Below are 22,911 nucleotides of genomic sequence, written 5' to 3' on the forward strand. Positions count from 1 at the left end.
TTAAAGAGTTAAATTCAGAGGCAAAAATTCCAGATGGGTTATTTCAGTACATAAATATTCAGTGCTTAGAATTCAATGGCTTTTTATTTTCAAAATCCGATGGCACTGATTTACTTACTTTTGGACAGAAGAATATGCAAAAACAACATGGGATTGCTTCTAAAACGATAAGTCTGCAGAAAAGGAATGTAATGGATATAATCAGATATCCGTTATTATCCAGACAAATCTGAGGTGGGAGTTGAACACTTTGGCAAGGCACTACATCCTGGAATGCACACAGGCAGGATCGTCAGTCCTATTTGTAACGGTTACGCGAGGCAAACAACACACATTATGTCTCCCATAAATTATGCATTACTTCTTGTATTACATCAAGATTCAATTATAGTCACAGAATCTTTTAGAAGCTTTGCGCTGAGATATTGTACACTTACAATGTGAATAAGGGAATGGACGCATTGGTTTCTTTGAATGTGATGCCATAATACTCCATCCTTATTGACGCCGTAGCAAGACATAATCTAATGTGATCTGATGTTTAACCAGCCCCATGGCTAGCTGCCCGCTGCACGGCAGGGCTCTCTGGTTTCTAAGCTGACCGGATAGGGGCGGCAGAGGTGTCGGATGGCCAGCAGGGGGCGCTCATCCCTCCGGCCTTGGTATTATCCCAAATGCCTCGGGACGGAGACGGGGGACTCTGTCCTGTCTGAGAGCACCCTCTGCCACATGAGGCATTAAACCAGGGTCCTGTTTATGTCCGCTGACTTTCATCTCGGGATGCAGAGTGGGATCGAGTGGCTTGACAGAAGCACTTTATCAATGCATTCGATTTTAAAACCTGTTTTTCCTCTGTGTTATCGTTCCCTCCCCCTCCCCCAGGCTACCTCCAGTGCATAGACCCTGCGACGGCGTCCCTGGTGCAGAAGTACAGCCTGCAGATCCAGACCCTGTCCTCCTCCCAGACGGTCCACGCCGTGCCCGCCGACCAGGCCGTACCCGAGGGCTGCGCCGTGGCCATCGCCTCGGACCGCTGCACCGTCAACCTGGCGCTCAAGGTGAGCGGTGGCGCCCTCCTCTCCCCAGTGGCACTCAGAAGGGGTTATTATGAAGCCCAATGGGCTTGAGCAGCCTGTCCTGTTTGTGGCCGCTGCTAAGTGGCGGTACTCAAGCGAAAATGGACACGCAGAGAACCTTTTTGAGGGATATTTATCGCCAAGGTCGGGTGAATAAACTGCCTGCCTCAGGTGTCCATCCATGCCTCTCCTCCCAGGAACTTGTGCATGCAGACAGAAAGTGTGCAGCCTGTCCTGGTTGATACTGGAGTTTTCCCAAACAGAGTGATGTGTCACAGGGAACGCACAGCGCAATGAGCTCGCAGTCGGGGCCTAGGAAAAAAATTACTTGATCAAATGAAGAGGGTAATTTCTTGGGCAATCGGAACAAAAACGACTCAAATAAGTAGTCTTCCTCCATTCATGTTGGGTGACTAACGCCGGACAATGTGATGTCTGAGTCATCCTCTTTCTGTGTGTTCCCGCTACCAGAGTCTCCATATCATGAATACTTCTTATATTACCTATGCACTGAAGCTTCAAGGGAGACCTCCCTGGCAATAAGCCTGTGCAGCATCATTAACCTTCTTCTCTCTGCCTTTCACTGAGGGGGCACAGGCATCCAATTCAAACACCCAGACTGTCATCCGATTGCATACCCTCTCCATCAAATCTTTAATCTCTTCTGTCTGGATGCTCCTGCATCGAATCGAGCCATCATCATTTTGTTGTGTATTAGATGGCGAGCAGTGGCGATTAATTAGAATTGATACCGGATGCAGCGCTATAGATTTATGTCCTCTTGCCCGGTGGCATTCATTATGAGAGGTCTGCTCCATAACATATTTCATAGGCTGTTCACTTCCTGTGTTCTTCAAAGCGCTACATTTACTACTTAGTTATATAGCAGAGGCGTTTAGTGTGTGTGTGTGTGTGTGTGTGTGTGTGTGTTCAAAAGCGTAGCATGGTGTCAACAGGGCCAAGGTCTGCAATGTTCCTCTAGGCATCCTCGAGGAAGACTCATTACCAGCGCCTCCCCATTAAGTACATTTTATATGCATGTCCTTCATCACATCTCGCTGGTATTTCTAAGAACGTGCGTGTTGACACAAAGTATGTAGGGCATTAGGCTTCTTACTCGTGGATCCGTAGAAGGTGTAGGCTACCTTGGGTATCGAACCCAGTACCTCTTGCGCTGGAAGCTTAACGTTGCGCTGGAACCTTAGCTAGTACTCCCTCTGATCTCCCCTTGGCCCTGAATATATCTGTGGTGTTTGGCGTCCCACTCCAGGGGCTCATCGACGTGGAGAAGGAGGTGGCCAAGCTCGGCACCAAGAAGGGAGAGCTGGAGAAACAGATGGAGAAGCTGAAGGAGAAGATGGCCAAGAACGACTACAAGGAGAAGGTTCCAGTCAAAGTCCAGGAGCAGGATGCTGAGAAGGTGAGGGAGATAAGGAATGAATTCTAGTGGGCCTTTAGGAATTAATACATAAGGGAGTAAGTCAGGGCAGAGGCGGGGGGGGGGGGTGAATGGATCAAAGACTGACTTGATGAATAAAGGGATTGAATGGAATGAATGAAGGAGAGTGAATGAAGTCTTTAATATTGTTCCTTTCCTGTTTTCTCCCCCCCCTGCAGCTGCGACAAAGCCAGGCTGAACTTGAGAAAGTGAAAGAAGCCACAGACAACTTTAAGAAAATGATGTAACTTCCACATTGTATGTTATATAGAATCGGTTTTGTGTTACATAAAGTGTCAGAGGGTGGTATGGTCTTATTAGTCTGCCGTTTTTCCAGGGCTGTCGTGTGCGTAACTGATTTACTATCTTGTCTCCGTTATGCGGCAGAATCAAATGACGGCTGTAAAGGCAAATTGAATTTTCCATTCATTTTATTGAGCATATTTAATACAATTTCAAGAGAATTGTTTTAATGATACAGCTTTGTACGACGCCGAGTCCATAGAAACTAGGAGGAAAACAATTATAATTACAAAGACTGGCTGCAGTGGTAAAAACAAACGTAGCGATTTCTCCGACACGACATTAACAATAACTGTTATTGATGATACTGTGCGCCGCTGGGAGTGCAGCACAGCGTTCGCTGCCGGCTACATTCTTAGATGCAGCCAAATGGGGGGGGGAAGAAGAAAACCCACAAGGGAGCTGGAGTGCGCATCCGTGAAAATGCATGACTACAATTAGAGCATTCATTTTTTTAATCATGTTATATGACTTTGCAGAATAGGGCCAGATGTTTTCCACATGCCATAAAATAAACCCCAAACTTTGACTTATGTGCATTGGAGCCATTCCTAGATGAAATGACAGTACGCCTCCCTTGATGTGGCTCCAGGGAGCCCTTCTACAGGGTCCAGGGGGCGCGGAACTCAGAGAAGGGGAGCGGGGTGCAGTGGGTCGTCTCAAAGTTCCTCATGTACTTGCGGGCCTTAGGAGAGGGAGAGGGGTAGAGAAGGAGAGGGTGTAAGGGAAAACACCGGACTGTGTGCAAAAGCGGCTTTCATTTGCTACCTAATAAATTGCCGGATGGGTCAGGTTGAGGAAGGATTAATTAAATAAGGAAGTCATTAAACTGGAAAGGAGTGCATAGTGCATTCGCAACTGATAGCGTTGACTTTTGTTTGATGCACTTCAATAACACACTGCTCGCCGGAATACATTACACCGGTCAGCCGGGGAGCGGGCTACTATGGCAACCAGGGAAGTATTCCTCAGCAGTGATGTCGGACAATGTGGGTTGTATTTTTCCGAGTGAGGGTATTGGAAGAAAAATAAAGAAGGCTGAGCAAAGCTCAAACAAGGAAGAGGTAGCTTATTGAATAGCTTTTTTGAGGGGGGGGGGGGGCAGTGTGGCTGCTTACCAGGAAGAGAGCGAGCCGCCGCCTGCACTCCAATGTCATATCCTCCCCTGGAACAGAAGAGCCACCATCAGATAGGAAACCAATTACAAGCGGACGAGGTAAACGGATCACATCAGCCTCTGAGGCACTGGTTCCCAACCTTTTTAAATCCGTAACCCCATTTTGAGTTCCCCATTTTTGGGCATCGGCTTCCAAACATCAATTCAACCAAATCGATATCTGCCCATAATAACAATCTCGCAGTGGACGGCTGCGTCAGTCCAAAATGTGCATCATCAAATCTCTGTTGACCGCGAGGTTGTGAAACACTGATTGAAATGAAAGGCGACGGTCAGAAGTGGAAGTGCATATTACCAACGCTCCAGGGGAAGGCGGTGCCGTTGTGAGTGCGATAGGACTGCAGCACGGTGACACACCAGTCATCATCCACCTCGTATTGACTGTACACGGTGGCTGCACAAACACACACACACTCAGTGGAGGGCAGATGACAATTTTGCACTGACATTGAAGGGGCCAGAAATAGAATGAGACACTCACAGTAGAGAGCGGATGACAATTTGCACTGACATTTAAATATTTTATTTGGGACTTTAATCATTGGATTAGATTAAAATGCTGAAAAAGGGCATATGGATATTCAGAGTGCAAGGGTGTGTGTGTGTGTGTGTGTGCCCAGGTGTTGAATCCCCTCTGCTTGAGGATTGAAGAGAGGCAGCACAAATAAAAGGTCAGGGGTTGTGTGTGAACAGTTGATCTAATCTCCCTTCTGAACCCTACTGAAAAACCTCAGGTAGTGGTATGAAGTCCCGAGCTAATCTTCCTCATTAAAAGGGATAACAGTTGATCCCCCTCTCTGCTTTCCCCTCCTGTACACCTTAACAAAGGAGGTTCTGTTTTTCTATGCCACACAGACCACTAATGAAACCCCCACATGCCTACCTTCTGCTATGGTGTTGGAGGCCCCAAGCCACTCTCTCACCACTCGGACTCCTTCGTCTGCCATCACCTTCGGGTACCTGGGAGGCAGAATGACATCAACTCTCTTACAGTGTACTCTGTAGCATCGCACATACACAAATAATATATATCGAAAAGTAAACCAATCATAAGAACGAAGAAGTACGATGAGGTAAAAAAAACATCTACTAATTCCGTTACCTAAACTGCAGGAGTTTTAGCAGCAAGTCATTTCCTCGGTTGGACATTATGTCCTCTGGTCCCCTACGGAGCAGAACCAAGATGAATCATCAACGTCCAGAGAACCCCATTGGTGCAATACATCATTATGAAGTGGTTTTACCTAGAACCCCTCACTTGTCTTCAACAACATGTGGGTAGGCAATATGCAAGCTGTAGCTTTGTGTTTTCATATATCTTGAGAGAGGTCATAAGAGAGAGCACTTACGCGGTAGTGATGATCTCATCTTTAGTTCTCCTGATGAGCAACACTGGTCCCGGGTATCTGGGAGAGAAGTAACGAGTCAAACACTGTTCACCGCAAGGAGAGGCTCTCAGTCCTGATGCCTCCTGCAGACGGAGCGTATACTCATACATATTCGGACTCAAACATCCTGTACGAGGGATGGGATTATTATTAAAGATGTTTTTATTATTCATAGCAATTAGGAGGTTCATTCCTAATATTTCGGTTCTTCAGCAATCTCTAAGCATACATTTACACAGTTTCATTTGAAGTTTCTAAGATAAAGACTGTTGGAAAACCCATTGTGCATTCATGCATCATACATTTTCCAATGTGCAGTGCACCCATGTGTGGTAGAGAAAATACACACCATATAGTGTCTCATAGTTACATTTACTGCTAATTATTTTTGCCTTCTCTACTTTTGTTTACAACTTTAATAGATGTGCACAGGCTCATCATGAATCAATCTCTGCCCCATGCTTAAATCATTGTGCTAAATTATTCCCTGAAAGTCCCTCCAGGAACCAGGCGTCTTTCAAGATTTTGACCATGTAAAGGGCTCTACAAGTAGAGATAAGGAGCTGCAGTGTGTCCTTCGCTGCTTTGGTTGGGTGCTGTTGTGTAGTCTGTGTGTTCTACTCACTGGCAGAGCTGCTTTGCATTGTTCAGATTCATGTACTGCCTTACTGTGTGATGTACCAGCGGTGCTGAAAAAACAACAATCTAATGTGAAGCATAACTTGATAAGAGAGCACTTTCAGGCCTTGTCTGATTCATTCATTCTTTATTATTTTCCATTAGTTATTTTTTAGCTTGTGTGTCACAAATACTTCATTATCCAGCTCAGTTGTACTTGTACTACTGTAAAACCAAGGTGCGACAAAAGCCAAGTCAACTTCTAAAAAGGACATTGCATTTTCTCTAACTCAATTTACAATGAAGACAGTAGCTAGGTGCGGTTGTGTTCTTGTGTCTCTTTTTATAGAAATTCCACCCCATCAGAATGGACTTACTCCAACTGGCTGGCATGACTTTCAGGGCCAGAGGTAGGAGGTCATCAAAGGACGCGTCCAACACCACCGCCTTGAGCTCCGGATATGACATCACAGCCCAACTGGCTGTGATAGGACAAACATGGGACCAGGAGGTTGGAGAAGAAAATGCGAAAGGAAATTAAGAAAAAATAACTTAAGATTTACATGAAGTACGATTATCATAACGAAAAAGAGAAAAACACATTATATCAGATGTGTGTTATTCATTCTTCACATACCTGTGAATCCTCCAATGGACCATGCATAAATAATGATGTCGTTGAGCTGGAAGCCCAGTTTTTGCATGGCGAACTGGATCACCACATCCATTGCATTGGCCTCATTCTGGGGGAAGGGGACTCCCTGGGGGACGGGGGGAAAGGCAAAGAACCTTCATGTTGCCGAACACGCATGTACATAATTAAAACACGTGTAGAACCAGTGGCTTAGGGGCGAGGCTCCGTTATGCAGAATTGGAGGAATCCAAATCAGGGGCATGAAACTTTAATACCCTCATGCCAGCGTCGCATCTGATCACTGGAAACCCACCAACGGGAAAGGGCAAAAGTTCTGTTTGTGAGGAGCTGCACTGAAAAAGTCTGCTTACCGTGCTGTCTCCGAAGCCAGGGTGGTTCCATCCCAGTACAGAATAGCCTCCTACAGCAGCCAACACACAAACAAGACAAGATTAATAATGCATAAAATACTAAAAGGTTTTTAATATTTTCAAGCTACAGACAGATTAGCAATGTTGGTGAGAACCCACCTTCCAAGGGAGTGTTCATACAGCCCACCTCATAGAAGCCTGCGTTCCCCTCACAACAGATGACCTACATAACGATTAAAAAAGGTTATTATGAATGAATACGTTTAAATCTATAGGCTCAACTCCCACATCACAACAGAAACCGTGGACACATTTACCAGAGTGCTTCCGCCTGGCCTTCCATCTGCCCTCCGGTCGACGAACATGGTGTCGATCTCATTGCCGTCACAGGCCACCAGCTTGTTCCTCTGGCCATTAAACTGGAGAACACAACAGATGGAAGAGGTGTCAGCGGCAGGGAGCTGGGGATGTGTGTCTACAGCCCTCATCACTGTGTTGATTAACAATGTGGTGGCTGTGGTGGTCACCTCCTCAATGAGCTTGGCCTGGCCTTGCTGAAGCATGGGCCTCATGAATTTCTGCAGCAGGCCCACGGAGCCTGGGTAGAGCATCCTCCGCCCAAACGAGTGGGCGATGAGGAAACTGCAAGACGGGCGGGATGTAGAGAGATCACGTTGACATTCAGAGAAGCGCGTGTATGAGGGGTAGTGCAGAATGAGATGTCCACGAAGGTCGTGCACCGCATCATTAAATCCACCATTGTCCAGCCGCTCGCCAAACCGCAAGGCTTTAATGGGAATTTGATTCTCGAGGGAAAGACTGCAGTGTAATGTGATGCAGTGCAGGTGTACCTGATCACGTGGCATGGCAGAGTGCGGACCTGTTGGAGGACACCATCTGCTGCACCCCTCAGCCTGCTCTCTGGCTTAAGAAGTGACACACCTGCCTTCGACAACTTCCTGTAACACACACACACACACGGTCACAAGGTTATCAGTAACCCAGACACAGACCACAGGACGCGCGTTTACCTTGGAAGTGCGTTTGCCGTATAATGCCGTCTGAAAAGAACATCCAACTTACGGATTACTGAATTCTGTCCAGCTGAAGTCCACAGGCCAGAAGGAGAAGTCAAAGTCGAAGCATCTCAGTTTTTTCTACAACAGAGAAGAGAAGCATGAAATATGGACAAACAATCCTTGGAGACCTCAACCCTGACCATCATTTGGTTGAATTTCTTGGGAATCCGTCACAAAAGAAAGCGGGGAAAAAAAAAAGAGGTTCTAGCCTCACCTTGTTACTGGGAGTGTTATTCTTCCTGGTTTCCTCCAGAATAGAAAAGAACTGAACATACTCAGAGTTCTTCCATCTTCCCCAGCCTACACAACATCATGTATGAGAAAGAAAGGAGAATGAGAGATTGAGGGAAGGAATGGAGGACTGTGTACTGTACTACATAACACCAGAGGCAGAGACTCCATCCTGCGTTGCCTAGAGGAACTACTTTATATGCTTATGGAGTACTGTAGAACACCTTATGCAACCATGTCAAGGTTATGGAAATCATATTTATATGCAGCGTTGGTAGAAATCAGAGGAGAAGACATGCCGGCCTTGATGGTTTATGAAAAGGTTGTAGCCTCACCTCGAAGACAGACCACGCCAAGAAGACAGATCAGAACTGTTCCCACATACTGACTGACGGGCACGAATTTACTGCTGCAGATATAACCTGTGGACAGAGAAGGGCACATATAAACATATATTCCCACTCTCGCACACAGGACTTTGCAACAAGCATGTTAAATATCAAACACAGGACTAAATCCGGTCAGGAATTAAATGGAAATCATTAAGGTGCCAATTCATAATATACCCAATTGTACTGCAGTTGCTAAATAAACCAAACCATAACTATGCCTATGTTAAAGGTTAAACTATATTTTTACTGGGGAATTTTATTTTTCCTAAATGTACTCAATTTATTGACTTTTATTCTGCCAATGTGCAGATGTTTATCCGTCAATACAGGGCACCAAACCAAACTCCCCTTTCTTGTAGAGATAGCAGAGGAGCAGAGGAGAGCTGTAGTAAGACAGCGACCACAACACTGACGCCTGGAGGAGCAAGAACACAAATGTGAATATTTATTTCACCTTCATTATTGCATTCTTAAACGCATTTGTTAAGGCACTCGTACTGACCCAGCCAATGACACTGTCGGTGTGTTTTTCAAGACGAAGGGGTTGGTAGTTCCATCCCTGAGAAATGGAAGGAGAATGAAGGTAGACTCATTGACAAAACAATATTGCTGAATGAACTTTACAGCCTCTTGCTGTCTAATCATTCATTGCTATGTTTATTCAAGTGGGCTGTATAATCTAAAAGATCATCTTGGATTAGCTTTCCCGAGTAAAACGAAACAATGAATACTGTAGTTACAAGGAGATATATCCTTGGTGTACATGTGCATATAATGTCGCTGTCGTATCTCCGTTTGATTGGACCTTTATCTGGCTCAGTAGGTGACAGCCGTTTCACGAACGGACTATCATTTCAAAAACACTCCCGACACTTCCGGGGCCGCATAACAAGCTAACCGTTTAAATCATATATATATTCGCCACTCGCCACTACGGATGAAAAACATTGAAATGGTCCATACCCTCCTCCTGGCGCTGCTTTCGGGTCGCGACTGGCCAGGAGAACTGTGAATTCGCTGTAAGTTAGGCCCAAAGAAAATACGAAGCCACATCCAACCGGCCATTATTCCTCTAAGACTACTACGGAAGCCCGCAGCAGCCGGAAAACGAATCGCAAAGAAAATATTTGGGTATTTCTTATTATTTTAGAAAAAATATTTGAGAGTTCTTAACTTTTCACACTTAACACAACACATGATGGAAAAAATAATGTAATTTAAAAAAATAATTGCCAGAAATGTAACGCTATAATAATACATGAATAAGCAATAAGTACAGTTTACGGAAGGAAGAGTTTTAGAACAACTGTTTTATTGTGTTCAGGTCATTGTTCAGGTCATTGTTGTGTTGTACAATAACATACAAAAAATAAGGTAGAATAAGACTTCTCAAAACGGACTTCATCCTAACCTGACAGTGTTACATCTCTCCCTTCTGTCAATTTTGGGCATTACTCTATAGGTCTACAGAGAGTCCTTATTGATATTTTGTGTTATGTACATTACTTATGTGTATATATTACGATACAAAAACACTATATTTCACAGCAATACTGACTCAGTTGTTTTTTTGTTAAATTTTGTGACATTAATATATAAATGTGTATATATGTATAATTAGGCGTCTTCCATCATACGTTTTTCAATAAAGGCTTACAAATTACACAAACAATTCGGTGGCATTTCCCAGACAAATTGACGTGACATTTATTTGTTACTTCGATTCAAGTACGCCTTCTGTTGCAGCTCGGGACCGAAATAATTTGACAGTTGACTTGAATGAGGAGTGAGTAGGTGATGATCAGCACTGGCTTGGCTCAGATCTGAAAACAGAACACAGACACTCAAGGACATTTATTTAAATGCCTCTTAACAGGAACATAGGCAACCCCCACGCACACACAATAAATCCCAAACTAGTTGCTCCCAGTACACAGAGTGATGTAATACAACAGTGTCAGAGAGATGTTCATGCCAGTTTGATGTGTGTGTGTGTGTGTGTGTGTGTGTGTGTGTGTGTGTGTGTGTGTGTGTGTGTGTGTGTGTGTGTGTGTGTGTGTGTGTGTGTGTCTGTGTGTGTGTGGTGTGTGTCGTTGTGTCTCTTTTTATAGATCGCAGTCTATTTTTACAGACTGCGATCTTCGCATCCACACAGGTGAGTAGAGGATGTATGCTCACCGATCCAACTCCCTGTAGATATCATCTCCTTCTCCTGGTTTCAAATCCTGACAAGGTCGAGAGAGAAATAAGACGAGGGAGCCAGGGAAATGCAATGGGGGGAGTGAGGAGAAGAAAGAGGAGGGAGACCTGTGGCAAAGGGGTTCTATTTATTTACTCCCCAGACTGCGGTGCAGTTGATTTGTTAATCTCACTAATGTAAGGTAAGATGGCGGCCTGTCGACAAGTTTATCTGAAAGAGGGCCGACGGATTGGTGGGGAGGATTGCTGACAGCTCTGAGAGAGGCAGAAGAGAGAGGGAAAGCTGTGTGTGTCTATATGCTTTTCTGTGACAGTTGCCAACACTTCCTGACACTTCTACGCACGCATCTGCTGCACACACGCACACACACACACACACACACACACACACACACACACACACACACACACACACACACACACACACACACACACACACACACACACACACACACACACACACATACATACACAACACAATGGCTCACCATGTAGACGGAACCCTGTGGAGACGTCTGTTCGGGAGGAGAAACACAAAAAGACAGCTTTAACAACCAACCAATCACAAAAATAGGGAGGAGAGGACAATGAAAAGATGGTGGGGAAATACAAGGGAGGCATATATGTTAAATATATAAAAATGGGAGAGAGAGAGAAAGAGAGATACGATTGAAAGAAAAATCAGCATTCAAGGTCGGCATGAAAAAGGGAAAGAGAACGACAAGTAAGGAGGAGATTAGGAAAAGCAGGGAAAGTAGGAGAAGAGGACAGGAAAAGACACTGAAATTCATCAGAGATTATTGAAATGTGGCGAGAGCATAAATCCATCACCAGTCTCATGTCCTCAGGATTCTCATAGATGTTCTCTGCCTCCCAAGAGTGACGAGAGAGGGACTGTTCAATACCTGCATTGGGAAACAAACACGCAAAAAAGACGCATACACAGACATGTGCACACTAACACAGCCCACACACACACACACAGACAGGCGCACACAAATATACATATACAGGCACACACAGTCAGACACACATAGACACGTGTACACACATATACATACACAGGTACACAGTCCGACACACACGTAGACATATGCACAAACAGACATATACACACAAACACACACAGACACACGCACTAACACACACAAACAAACGCAGACACCCATCAACAGAAAACCAGGCACATACATCCACACATCCACAGGCACACACACACACGCACGCTCGCACACACAAACACACACACTCAAAAAAACAAATGCACCAGCACACAGAGGGGCCAGAGTCATTTCATCAGCCGCACAAGATGTCATGGTCCATATCACAGCTGAGGGGACGTAAGATGGAGAGGACACAGGGAACTGTCAAAAAATGAAGGCGCCGGAAGACTCACCACGCTGAGAAATGTGTCTCTGTCTCCATAGCAACACGCCGACAGCCGCAGCAACCAGGGGCACCAGGAGTAATAAAGCAGAGAGTGGGGGGAGCAGGGAGGGGGCGGCCACACCAGCGCTCTCTACTAGAGAAATGAATGAGAAAGAAAGAAAGACAATGAGGGAGGGAGAAAGGCCGAAAAAGAAAGTGCAGGGAACATACATTGAGGGTCCAGCTGGATAGACTCATCCGCTCATGTTCAGTTGAACATTGCAGAGAGAATTCTCCACGCCGCTTTGCTGCTTCTGACCTGCTTCTTAACACGTTACAGACATTTACATCATGCTGCGGCCAGTCCATCAATAGGTAAACACAGCCAACATAGAGCCAGCAGTCTAGGTCTTTGGTGGTGTTGAACAACTCAATGGGTATCGGTTTGACAGGCTCAGTTTTGAAAACATAAATAAGTGATGATGAGATCAGGCAAAAACTTCACTAATGGGGAGCCTCTGAGATCAAAACAAACACCTTTATAGTAAAGTGCAGCTTTTAATGAGGAATTATACGAGGTGCTAAAGGGAATCTGGATTTTTTTGCATTGTAAGTTTTACATTTTGACTTTATTAGTTGTGGGTGTTTACTGGGGATTGCATAGCCAGCAGAATCTCTTTTTCTCATATTCCCCTCGGTATCTACTCCTAGCGACAACTTGCCTCTGGGTAGATTGGCAAGCATAACAGTGTGGTGTGCAGCGTTCTGGGACATTAAAATGAGTAAAAGTCTCAGGGGGAAAGCAGAGAGAGAATGCGCAGGCGCTCAACTGGCGCCCAATTCCATTTTTATTCCATAAGCAAATATTAGCTCGCTGTTAAACTATTTAAATTTTTACGGAAAGAGAAGCAAATGCAAATACAAATTGTCAGCTTTATTTGCACAATAGTTTGGATGACTTCATTCTTGCAGCAGCCCGCGGGGAACTGGTGGAGACGAGGAGGAGGTCCTGGCTCCTACAGAGATTAACGCTTTGATGGTTGATCCACCTCAGAGAGTGAAGGTTAGGCCACAACGGCGGCATGCACGCTTTCCATTAAAAACAACTAGGAATAGCATCACGGAAAGTTGGAATTATAAGAAGAAAATGAGAAAGGAAGAACTGAATTGTCTGAAAAGTCCTGTGTAGCTCGTGTGACAGAGCATGGCCTTGGGGCGGCCAGGGTTTGTGGTTCAATTCCCATACTTAGAATGTATTCACTAGGAGTTCTATTTGCATATCCTAAAGAAAAGTGACTAATGATGTATTGAAATGTATGGCTATTGGAAATTCCTTCATGTAATATTCATGCAGCCGTGAACTGATGAAGAGTTTATTACAGAGTCATGGCAACTATACCTTTCCAGCCAGACTTGTGTTTAAGTTCATCCAACTTTATTGATAAAAGCCTCAGCCTTCAGAGCTCACCTCAGCCCTGCTGTCGGGGCATCTAGTTGGCCTCTCTGTAATCAATCATTATGTGCTGTGTGAAATGTAATTGATTGGTGTGTGTGTGTGTGTGTGTGTGTGTGTGTGTGTGTGTGTGTGTGTGTGTGTGTGTATAAGGACTAGGCTAATGGGATATTGTGGTTGGAGCTGACCCCCGTACTGACCTGAACAGTACACCATGCCAACTTGAACGTATGAATTATGGTAATTGAGTGCAGTGGGGCGAAGACATAAATACCCCCTATTTCTCCCTAGCTCTCACTCCCCCGCTCTCTGCCGTCTTTCTTCTTATCTCTAATCTTCCCATTCTCCACCTGCCACCTACACCCTTGTCTCCCTTTTTTTTCAAAGGAGGCGGATTCGTATCCTGGTGATTGTGGATAAGGGTTGCTGACAGGAGACCACGTAGCTACTCCAGTACTTAGAATACGGTCCAACATAGAACAGGAAATTAGCGATGTAATGCGCTTGAAGATGATTTAAATTTGTGTTGGTAATGCAGTCTGCCTCTGTTCTGTATTTTATTAAATCGAATGTTCATGAATTTTTTATGTTGTACTTTTTCCTCCCATGCTCTTTAGCCTTCACTGTCAGATTTTTTTCTTACACAATTCCGTTGTTCTATACATCTGTCTGTCTGTCTATCAATTAAATTATCTAGAGAAAGATTGAGGCATTTTTAGATATCAAAAGTGGATCTACTTTTCCACATGCATTTATGTTCAACCAGCCGTGTAGGAACAAATTTCTATTTGATGCTATTATAATGAGAATGCACAACTGTGTACCTCAGCCCTGTCTCCATGACTATTTCATGCATTGTACAAAATGTGGGATAGCCGCACTCATGAATTATTTGGTGCTGCCTGAGCTACCGGGCTTCCATTGTGGCGGATCAGGGAACCACTAATCGCTACGGCATAGCATCCCCTCATAAAGGCAGTGCACTACAGACTGCTGCAGGTCCAACACTTGTGGAATCAAGTATTTTCTGTGCTTTTCTCCGCCATTAAAATTCTCTCTCCCTGAGCAATCGTTTTTTAGTCTCTCATTAATTGAGTTATATGTGAGCATTTGTTGGCTGTGAATACACTTCCACCATGGCAATCTTAGCAAGACCCTGATCCAGCACTTACCAAGTGACTAGAACATTTCCTCTCTCGCTCGCTTCCCTCCATCTCCATCCCTCTTGCTACAGTACCATCAGCGTGCATCACAATGAGCTCTGGGCTTCACACCAGGACTGATGTATACGGGAGGTCTAAGACAGAGCTCATCACTGCTTAGGGATCCATTGAAGTTTCACGTGACCCTGTGTGCAGGGTCCGCCACTAATAAATAGTATAACAGTACATTCCCCAACAGCCATGGTGGAGTCATTTACGTAACAGGCCCATTATTTTAATTGCAGAATCACTCTTTACCCTGCGCTTAGACCAGCATCACTTAATGATGCCTAGGAATACTATGTGTTCAGCAATTGTGCATACAATGATCCTGACATTAATTACTGTAATACATTTCACAACCATCTACCAGAATCTACTATCTAGGTAGAGAGCGTATGTCCCCTAAACAAGAAGATCCTAGCCACCCAGTATGTTGTCTAGGTTTTACCTGGTGCATCGATGCATAGAACAATACTGCTAAGATTATAGAATGCAGAACATAGCAGGTTTTTTCGTTTCGTTCACCGGTTTGGACAAAACAAAGATACAGCTGTGGGAGCTTTTTAAACACTCGTTATAATGTCTATAATTAATTAAGTAAAATTATGGCCAACTGCCCAAATTCAGAGCTGAGTCTAACATAAATCATGGTGGATTTACATCTGTAAATATGTAGTACATAAACCTGTCAACCATTAACCTGGGTTCTTAAGAAGCTGGCCATATAATTCAAGGCCTTAAGAAAGATATTTCAAGTGTTTTATTTTTTTAGTTTGTTTGTTTCTAGTTAGCAGTTTACTGTTTTATCCCTCTACGGCCCTTGAATGAAAATGCAAATCCAATTAATTATTATTATTATAATAAAAAAGAAATATTATTATTATATTACAGCTGGTCTGAAGCCTTGCCTCCCACCTGTAGTGGGCAGTGTGACGGTGTACACTGCCCCGATCACCTGTCCGTTCCTCAGCAGCATGGTGCAGGTGTATTTGCCGGCGTTGTCGGCGGTGATGGGCAGGCTGATGTTGACGTTGATTTTGCCGGGCCCTGGACTGAAGCTGCGTGGCCTGCCACTCCTGTTCTGGTGGGACCACCCCACCTTTTCCACCTGGGATATCCCTGAGTATCTGCAGGATATGTACAGCGAAGAGGACGTGGACGAGGGACTGACTTCCACTAGAAGATGAGCAAGAATTGGAATGTGGGGAAGAACGCTTTAAAAATAGAAAATTCAGGGAGTGCTACGTAGTATAAAGTGAGTTTGAAAATATTTTTTTATAAAGCCGCATAGATTAAGACATAAAGAAACGTTAAATGGCTTAAATCAAGTGACGGGATTTGAATATAAGTTCAAAGGTCTAAATGGAGTAAACACACCATCTAAGAAAATGTAAATGAAAACAAATACAGCGACAGCTGAATGAGAAGCGCAAAGCATCGCTAAAAATGCAGAAATGTAAAATGAATTGAACACACACACACACACACACACACACACACACACACACACACACACACACACACACACACACACACACACACACACACACACACACACACACACACACACACACACACACACACACACACAGTGAGAAAAAAAAAAGTCAGAATGGACAACCGAAGAATAAGCAGGGCCTTGGTTTACTTTACCGAAAGCTAAACGTACAGTGGATCCCTTTTTCTTTATTTAAACACACACACACACACACAGTGTGTGTGTGTGTGTGTGTGTGTGTGTGTGTGTGTGTGTGTGTGTGTGTGTGTGTGTGTGTGTGTGTGTGTGTGTGTGTGTGTGTTAAAGAGAATAGCGAACCGGTGCGTGATTAAAAGTAGCCCAATAGAGCGGGAAAAAACACCCAATCTGGCAACACTGCCTGAACGTCCTCCAAAATTAGCCCAATCCGCCGGGAAAACCCGCACAATCTGGCAACACTGATTAACGTCCTCACGCTCCAGCTTCAACGTAAATCAATGAGACCAACTGAAAACGAAGCCGGTATGAAACTAAAATTGTGATTCTGAATAAAGTTTAAAGGATATCGAAAAACAAGGCCGCCAAAAACAACATTAATGGCAACGCTATTGAAATTGTTCTTAAATAAAAAAAAATAAAAAATAATATATATTTTTTAAAATTAAAGGTTGTAGGAGGACGACGAAGAGGCCATGCCTCTATGGAACAAGTTTTGGGGCTCTAGAGTCAATAATGGCGACGCTATTGAAATGTTACCATTGTGGTCGTTTTCAGTTTTGCACTTTGCAGACGGTCCCTAAACTCGCGGATGAAAGCCGACTGCTCGTAGAAGCCAATGCAATTCACCGTTCGCTAAAGACGTCTCGTTTGGATGAAAACAATGTTGTAGCTGGTTCTCTGGGTTACTACACTCAATTGTGTCGCAACGATGTTTCACTGATGATCTATTGAACCGCAAACTCCGAATCTGCGGAAGTTCTCAATCCTCCGTTAATATGAAGCTCTCCTCTCCTCTTGAAAAAAGAAATTCAGCAGCGGCGGTCATATAGGCCTATCAGCAGCGTCGTACCGCCGCTGCTAGGTGCATATAGGGGAAACACTATCTTAATGTGATGAAAAGACTTTGAAAACCGAATGTAAAGTAAGCTAACGATTTATTTTTTACGTGTTTTGTAACCAGCTCTTACGTTGGATTTGGGGATTTTTCAATAAATCTTAAAACCATCAGTCAAGTGTGAAACCATCTTTCGGGGGAATGCTACGCTGGGCAATCTAAATGTTTTATTCTCAACAATGTTAAGGAGGATCTTCCTCCCTCTCCTCAATGGAGAATACGGTATATATATAGCCTATATATATAAAATCTGAAATATAGGCCTACTATAAAGTGGGGGATGACGTCATCGTTTGCGTTTCAGGCGTCCTTACGAATCCTAATCCGAAACCGCATAGGTCAAAATATATTTGAAACCACCCTGGGGCATGGTTTCAGAAATGTGCGGTTTCGGGAACCGGGTCTGCCGGCTCCGTCTGGACGGTCGGCCGAAACGCATTAAACCCAAAAAAATCGGCTCCGTGTGGGCGGGGCCTAAGATCTTCAACTTTGGCACAGACTACAACATGCTGTGGTGTGAGGTGTTTTTCAAGGACACCTCACACCCCAAGAATCCACGGGATCTAACCATGGACTCTGAAGGCAATTTATCAGACTAAGTCTGATAAATAAAAAGGATATTTGTCACAAAAAAAGACTACCAAATGATGGTTTATGAATAAAAAATAGCGACACATCTTTTGAGGGCATACAATTACGGATAAACAGTTAGGAGAACTGTTTAAATAAAAGGCCAAGGATGACGGGAAAAAGAACAGTGGCTGGTGAAAAACAACACCAAGAACAATCCACTGCAGGGTCAAAATAATATATATTCATTAAAGCCATTTGCTGCTAATGTGTTGCTTGACTGTGACTGATGCTTAGTGTCTCATCAAACTAAAGTGTGAATCCATCTGAGTGTAATCAAGCCACACAGACCTGTACACACCCTTATGCACTGGCACACGTACACACGCACACACACACACACACACACACACACACACACACACACACACACACACACACACACACACACACACACACACACACACACACACGCTACAACACATTTCAGTCTTGATTAGAGTTATCAGCGTGCTGCCTCTCGTCTTTGTGGGAGGGCAGAAAGTATTATCATACATAATGATACTTTTAATGAGGTGGGGTAAAAATATATGTGTCACATGATTGGTCTGTGTGTGCATGCATGCATGCTTGCATGTGGGAGAGAGATAGAGTGTGCGTGGGTGGCTTTGTTTGACAGATTTGGGAAATGTGTGCACAGTTGACCTGTGCATGGAAGAGTGTGAGAGAGAGAGAGACTGAGAGAGTGAGAAAGGGATTGTCTAATTGTTGGAAAAATAATAAAAATAATAAAATAAAGGCTGCCGGTATGTGGGTGCGTGTGTCTGTGTGTGTGTGTGTGTGCATGTTCAGGCATGAGCATTAGTGTCAACGCAGGTCTCAGAGACTTATGAAAAAGGTGTGTGCGTGTGCATTGGTGTGTGTGAAAGATGTGTGCAACACGGTGACAGTGACAGATGGGCTGCTGATGTGGGGGCAGCTGTGATGGATGCCAGCAGGGCCGTGATTAGTAAAGCATCTCAAGGCCGTGAAGGCAGCGTAATGCGGGTGTCCAGGCATGTGATGTGAGTGCACGCATTAAAAGTTGCGTTATGTGTGCACGTATTAAAAGGTGGGGGTCACACTAGATCACACCTCCTTGCTCAGCTAACAACCAGCATAAAAAAAGACAGGGCCCAGTGATATAAGATGAAGAAAAAACATTGTGTATTTACTAGTATGTACACAAAAGCAGTAGTAGCAATGTAAACGTAAATTCAAACCATGTTATATATAAGGCATTATGCACCCTGACCTGCTCCTTCCCCCGTAGCTACCTTTGAGCACGCTCAGCGTGGTCCTCTGTCTGTAGCATTTATCATCGTGGAAGACGTCACAGGTGAAGACACCAGAGTCTCTGATCTCCGGGCTCAGTAGGAAGGAGAAGAAGCCGGAATGGGCGTTGTATGGCGGGCCTGCCAGCTGAAGCAGCGGACTCCCCTCCACTGGAGGGGCCGTGGAGTCCCTCCAGCGGTCGTACTGGTACACCAGCTTCGGAAGCATCCTCTTTTCCAGATTCTCCCAGCGGACCAGCACGGAGTCGCCCTTGTAGGGCGGACAGGCCAAGGGATGGGGCCGGTTGGCCACACTGCCGGTGGAGATCTGAAGGTCTGTTTAACGAGAGAGAAACATAGTATGGTTTGGGAGAGAGAGAGTTGGAGGCAACGGAGAGAGAGATTTGAAGGCCGATGGAACTGTAGGGTATGATAGAGTAAGAATGATAGAGCGACAGAGAGGGTTAGGCAGTTGAAGGTGAGAGTGAGATACGTAGAAGGAAGACGAGGTAAAAGAGAGTATCAGAAAAAGTAACATGAGAAAATGAGCAAATTCGAAAGAAGAGAAATGTCCTAAAACATTAAGCAGAAATCGCTTTAGAGTCACAAGGACAATGTGAATGAGAAGCAAATGAAAGGATCAAGAATAGAAAAGAAGAAATAGTGCGGGGCTGAAAATAGTGTCTCAATGATACAATGCAGAGACAAGGACAGAGAAAATAAGCATTGAGAGAGAAAAGAGGCGAACTGAGATAAGAGAGAATGTTTGACAACAATGAGGATTACGTTCTTATGTTCTCAGCGCGGCATCTAATGCTATTCTTGCATTTCACTCTGGCAGATTTGCAAAGCGCTGACACTGAGCTTCCAGAAAGTCACTCACCGTTTGGTACCTTGGTGAATGAGGCCACCGTGGCATCTGTGTGGAATGAAAAGCAGAGAGGTATATACATAAAAAATGGCTAAATAATGAATTATACACATCAACTATAATATTAATGGGAGCCCTGGCAGAGAAATCTCTGCAGAATGAATACTCCTAAAGTGGTCACACGGGAAGTATATACTTTTAACTGGAATTAACAAGACTGATAAGACAATTGGTTTTATATTTTGATGAGGACTCACCGCAACCACAAGGCACCACATTACTCCTTTCCTGCTGCCAACATATGTCTTCTCTGCTGACATCCATCTTCACGTCAACGTTGAAGGAGAAGTTGGCTACGCTGCAGTTGTATTTGGGCTGAATCACACAGATGTAGGTGCCTTGGTCGTTCTGGTTGAAGTGGGGGATCTTCGTCAGGGTCTCCATCCGCCTCACCTCTGACCTCAGTGGCGTGCCGCCAGGGCCCGCCCAGGTGATGCTGCCGACCATGTAGTTGGGGACGACGCTGGCCTCGAGCCGGAGGATGCCATATGGCAGGGGTGAGGCGGGTACCATGGTGACTGCAGACGACAGGGCAGTGTAACATGGGATTAATGCCTCTGGACGGAGACCGCCCTCCCTTAGTGAGAAGCATTCATCACCCAGGCCACCACTGCCATGTGGAGCTGATCATTTGTCAGTGAGGACTTATTTGCACATTCTTCTGCAGGGGTGTATATCGGGGGCTTCAAAGGAGGATACACTTTTGCATCCATTCGAGGTATATTCATAAATATTCACTAAATATAATATAGAAAAAGAGAAAAACAAAATAACAAAACAAAAAAAGTATGATAGACAGGTTGGTGATAGGTATAATGGATATGGATGTAAAAAATATACTCTACCCGTGAGTAAGGCGTGCAATATGACCTTTCTCAGTTTCCTTTCCTGCTTTTCGACCAAGCAGGTGATAAGGCCTTGATCACCAATTTTGGGTACGAAGAGCAGAGAGAAAACCCCAGACTCCAGGAAGTTAGGGTCAGCCAATGAGAACTTAGGTGGACCAGATGAAACCTTCCCTTCACTGGCTGAGAGGAGGAGTTTCTCCATCCCCTTGGGGGTGCCGTGCTTGGTCCAGCTCACAGTCACTGTGCCCGTCATCTCCGGGTCAACGCAGGGCAAGGTGGTAGGCCTTCCCAGTTCTGTCACTACAATGTCATCATATTCTCTGTCTTAACACAAATATAAAGCCATTTTAGATTAGTGTTTTTAACCTGCTCCTGAAGATTTCCCAGCGCTTCCTGAGCTGCCACAAGATGGAGTATTATGTGTGCGAATGACAATAAATGTAAACGATATTCATTGTTTATGCACATACAAGGTTGGAAGGCAAATACAAATACAAAACAGTAACCTAGCAGAGATGTGTCCTTCTTTACTTGGCATTTCCTGACGTGAATAGCTACGTTTTTCAGATAAACAGGAATGGTTAGAATGGTCCTTCAAGTGAAATACGAGAGAAGGAAACTCACCAGACTGAGCACAGACAATAAAGTTAGGTGTTACCAATTTCCTAAAGGATTTTAAAAACCTTGTTCCGTACCTGTGAGAGTTTGGCCAGAGTGAATGAACGATGCCATCCAGTAATACAGAAGAGCCAAGGTATAAATGTCAAACTCCATGACTAATTCCAAGTGAATTGCAGCTTTGTCATTCACTCACTAAAACCCTTATTCTTTCCTTCTTCTGTTTCTGCACTGCAATAGCCCTGTTAAGAGATGTCTGGCAGTGTATCCAGAGGGCTATGACTGGGTCATGTCCAGGGGCTAACAGGAAATGACACAGTCAAATGCAAGATAATCAACAGGAAGACGGTGTCAGGGGACTCTTCACTCTCAAGTGCTTGTGTGTGCAGCTGATAGACAAGAATTGTATGAAAATGTATATTTCCAGTGACCCTGTTCATTGTAGTTATGCAATATAACATGTGAATAAATCCCATATAAAATAACTGACCTTCACATCCTGTGGGACAAAAGGGAATGGGTTAACTAGCTGTATTCATGTCAGTATCACAATGCAATGAACATGATTTACATACCAGGACTGGGGTTGATGAAAAAGAAAAAAAAAGAAAGAAAGGAAGACTTTTGGTTTGGTGTGGGAGCAAGCAACCCTCTGGGTACATGTCTTTACATCCCATAAATGTCTTTAATTAAGCTAAAGGTATTATCTTCTCCTCTGAGCACTATTACCCATCTCTCCATAATTACCATCGGGTGGGCGGGGGCGTGGAGAGAGAGAGAGAGAGAGAGAGAGAGAGAGAGAGAGAGAGAGAGAGAGAGAGAGAGAGAGAGAGAGAGAGAGAGAGAGAGAGAGAGAGAGAGAGAGAGAGAGAGAGAGAGAGAGAGAGAGAGAGAGAGAAGGGAATGAGAGGAAGAGAGAGAGAGAGAGAGAGAGAGAGAGAGAGAGAGAGAGAGAGAGAGAGAGAGAGAGAGAGAGAGAGAGAGAGAGAGAGAGAGAGAGAGAGCAGGGAATGAGAGAGAGAGAGAGAGAGAGAGAGAGAGAGAGAGAGAGAGAGAGAGAGAGAGAGAGAGAGAGAGAGAGCAGGGAATGAGAGGTAGAGAGAGTTAT

General features: G+C 44.5%; 3 protein-coding genes across 9 annotated transcripts in view; 1 reads left to right on the top strand and 2 right to left on the bottom strand.

Moving 5' to 3' along the window:
* vars1 (valyl-tRNA synthetase 1) overlaps positions 1–3,346 on the top strand; it is a 23,281-nt gene extending 19,935 nt beyond the window's left edge. Inside the window, exons 27-29 of the mRNA XM_030371629.1 lie at positions 883–1,058; positions 2,347–2,496; positions 2,694–3,346. Of these exons, the coding sequence (XP_030227489.1) occupies positions 883–1,058; positions 2,347–2,496; positions 2,694–2,762 (395 nt within the window). The 3' untranslated portion in view covers positions 2,763–3,346. The remainder of the gene's footprint in view (positions 1–882; positions 1,059–2,346; positions 2,497–2,693) is intronic.
* On the bottom strand, positions 2,928–9,821 carry abhd16a (abhydrolase domain containing 16A, phospholipase). Its single transcript, XM_030371636.1, has 20 exons — positions 9,671–9,821; positions 9,210–9,266; positions 9,056–9,122; positions 8,651–8,737; positions 8,299–8,384; positions 8,089–8,162; positions 7,857–7,964; positions 7,533–7,647; positions 7,323–7,424; positions 7,165–7,228; positions 7,006–7,055; positions 6,638–6,761; positions 6,378–6,482; positions 6,008–6,071; positions 5,344–5,400; positions 5,097–5,159; positions 4,878–4,954; positions 4,290–4,388; positions 3,936–3,982; positions 2,928–3,502 (listed from the first exon to the last, which is right to left on the bottom strand). The coding sequence occupies exons 1-20, from the start codon at positions 9,770–9,772 to the stop codon at positions 3,419–3,421; spliced, it is 1,632 nt and encodes a 543-aa protein (XP_030227496.1). The 5' UTR covers positions 9,773–9,821; the 3' UTR covers positions 2,928–3,418.
* A 176-nt stretch (positions 9,822–9,997) lies between these two features.
* Positions 9,998–22,115, bottom strand: g6fl (g6f-like). Of its 7 annotated transcripts, none has more exons than XM_030371633.1 (11): positions 21,881–22,107; positions 21,183–21,509; positions 20,535–20,855; positions 20,290–20,325; positions 19,410–19,742; positions 15,848–16,108; positions 12,303–12,425; positions 11,738–11,811; positions 11,395–11,421; positions 10,886–10,932; positions 9,998–10,530 (listed from the first exon to the last, which is right to left on the bottom strand). In XM_030371633.1, exons 1-11 carry the CDS (start codon positions 21,957–21,959, stop codon positions 10,509–10,511), a joined length of 1,650 nt encoding a protein of 549 aa, XP_030227493.1. In that variant the 5' UTR covers positions 21,960–22,107; the 3' UTR covers positions 9,998–10,508. The 7 variants fall into 7 exon arrangements, 3 of the variants coding, with proteins under 3 accessions (XP_030227493.1, XP_030227492.1, XP_030227494.1); XM_030371632.1 differs by having other exon boundaries at positions 12,303–12,428; positions 21,881–22,106; XR_003978660.1 differs by having other exon boundaries at positions 10,385–10,530; positions 11,738–12,044; positions 12,303–12,428; positions 21,183–21,505; positions 21,881–22,115.
* Positions 22,116–22,911: the final 796 nt, after the last annotated feature.

This window comes from Gadus morhua, chromosome 11, assembly GCF_902167405.1.
Source record: "Gadus morhua chromosome 11, gadMor3.0, whole genome shotgun sequence".
Classification (NCBI taxonomy): Eukaryota; Metazoa; Chordata; class Actinopteri; order Gadiformes; family Gadidae; genus Gadus; species Gadus morhua.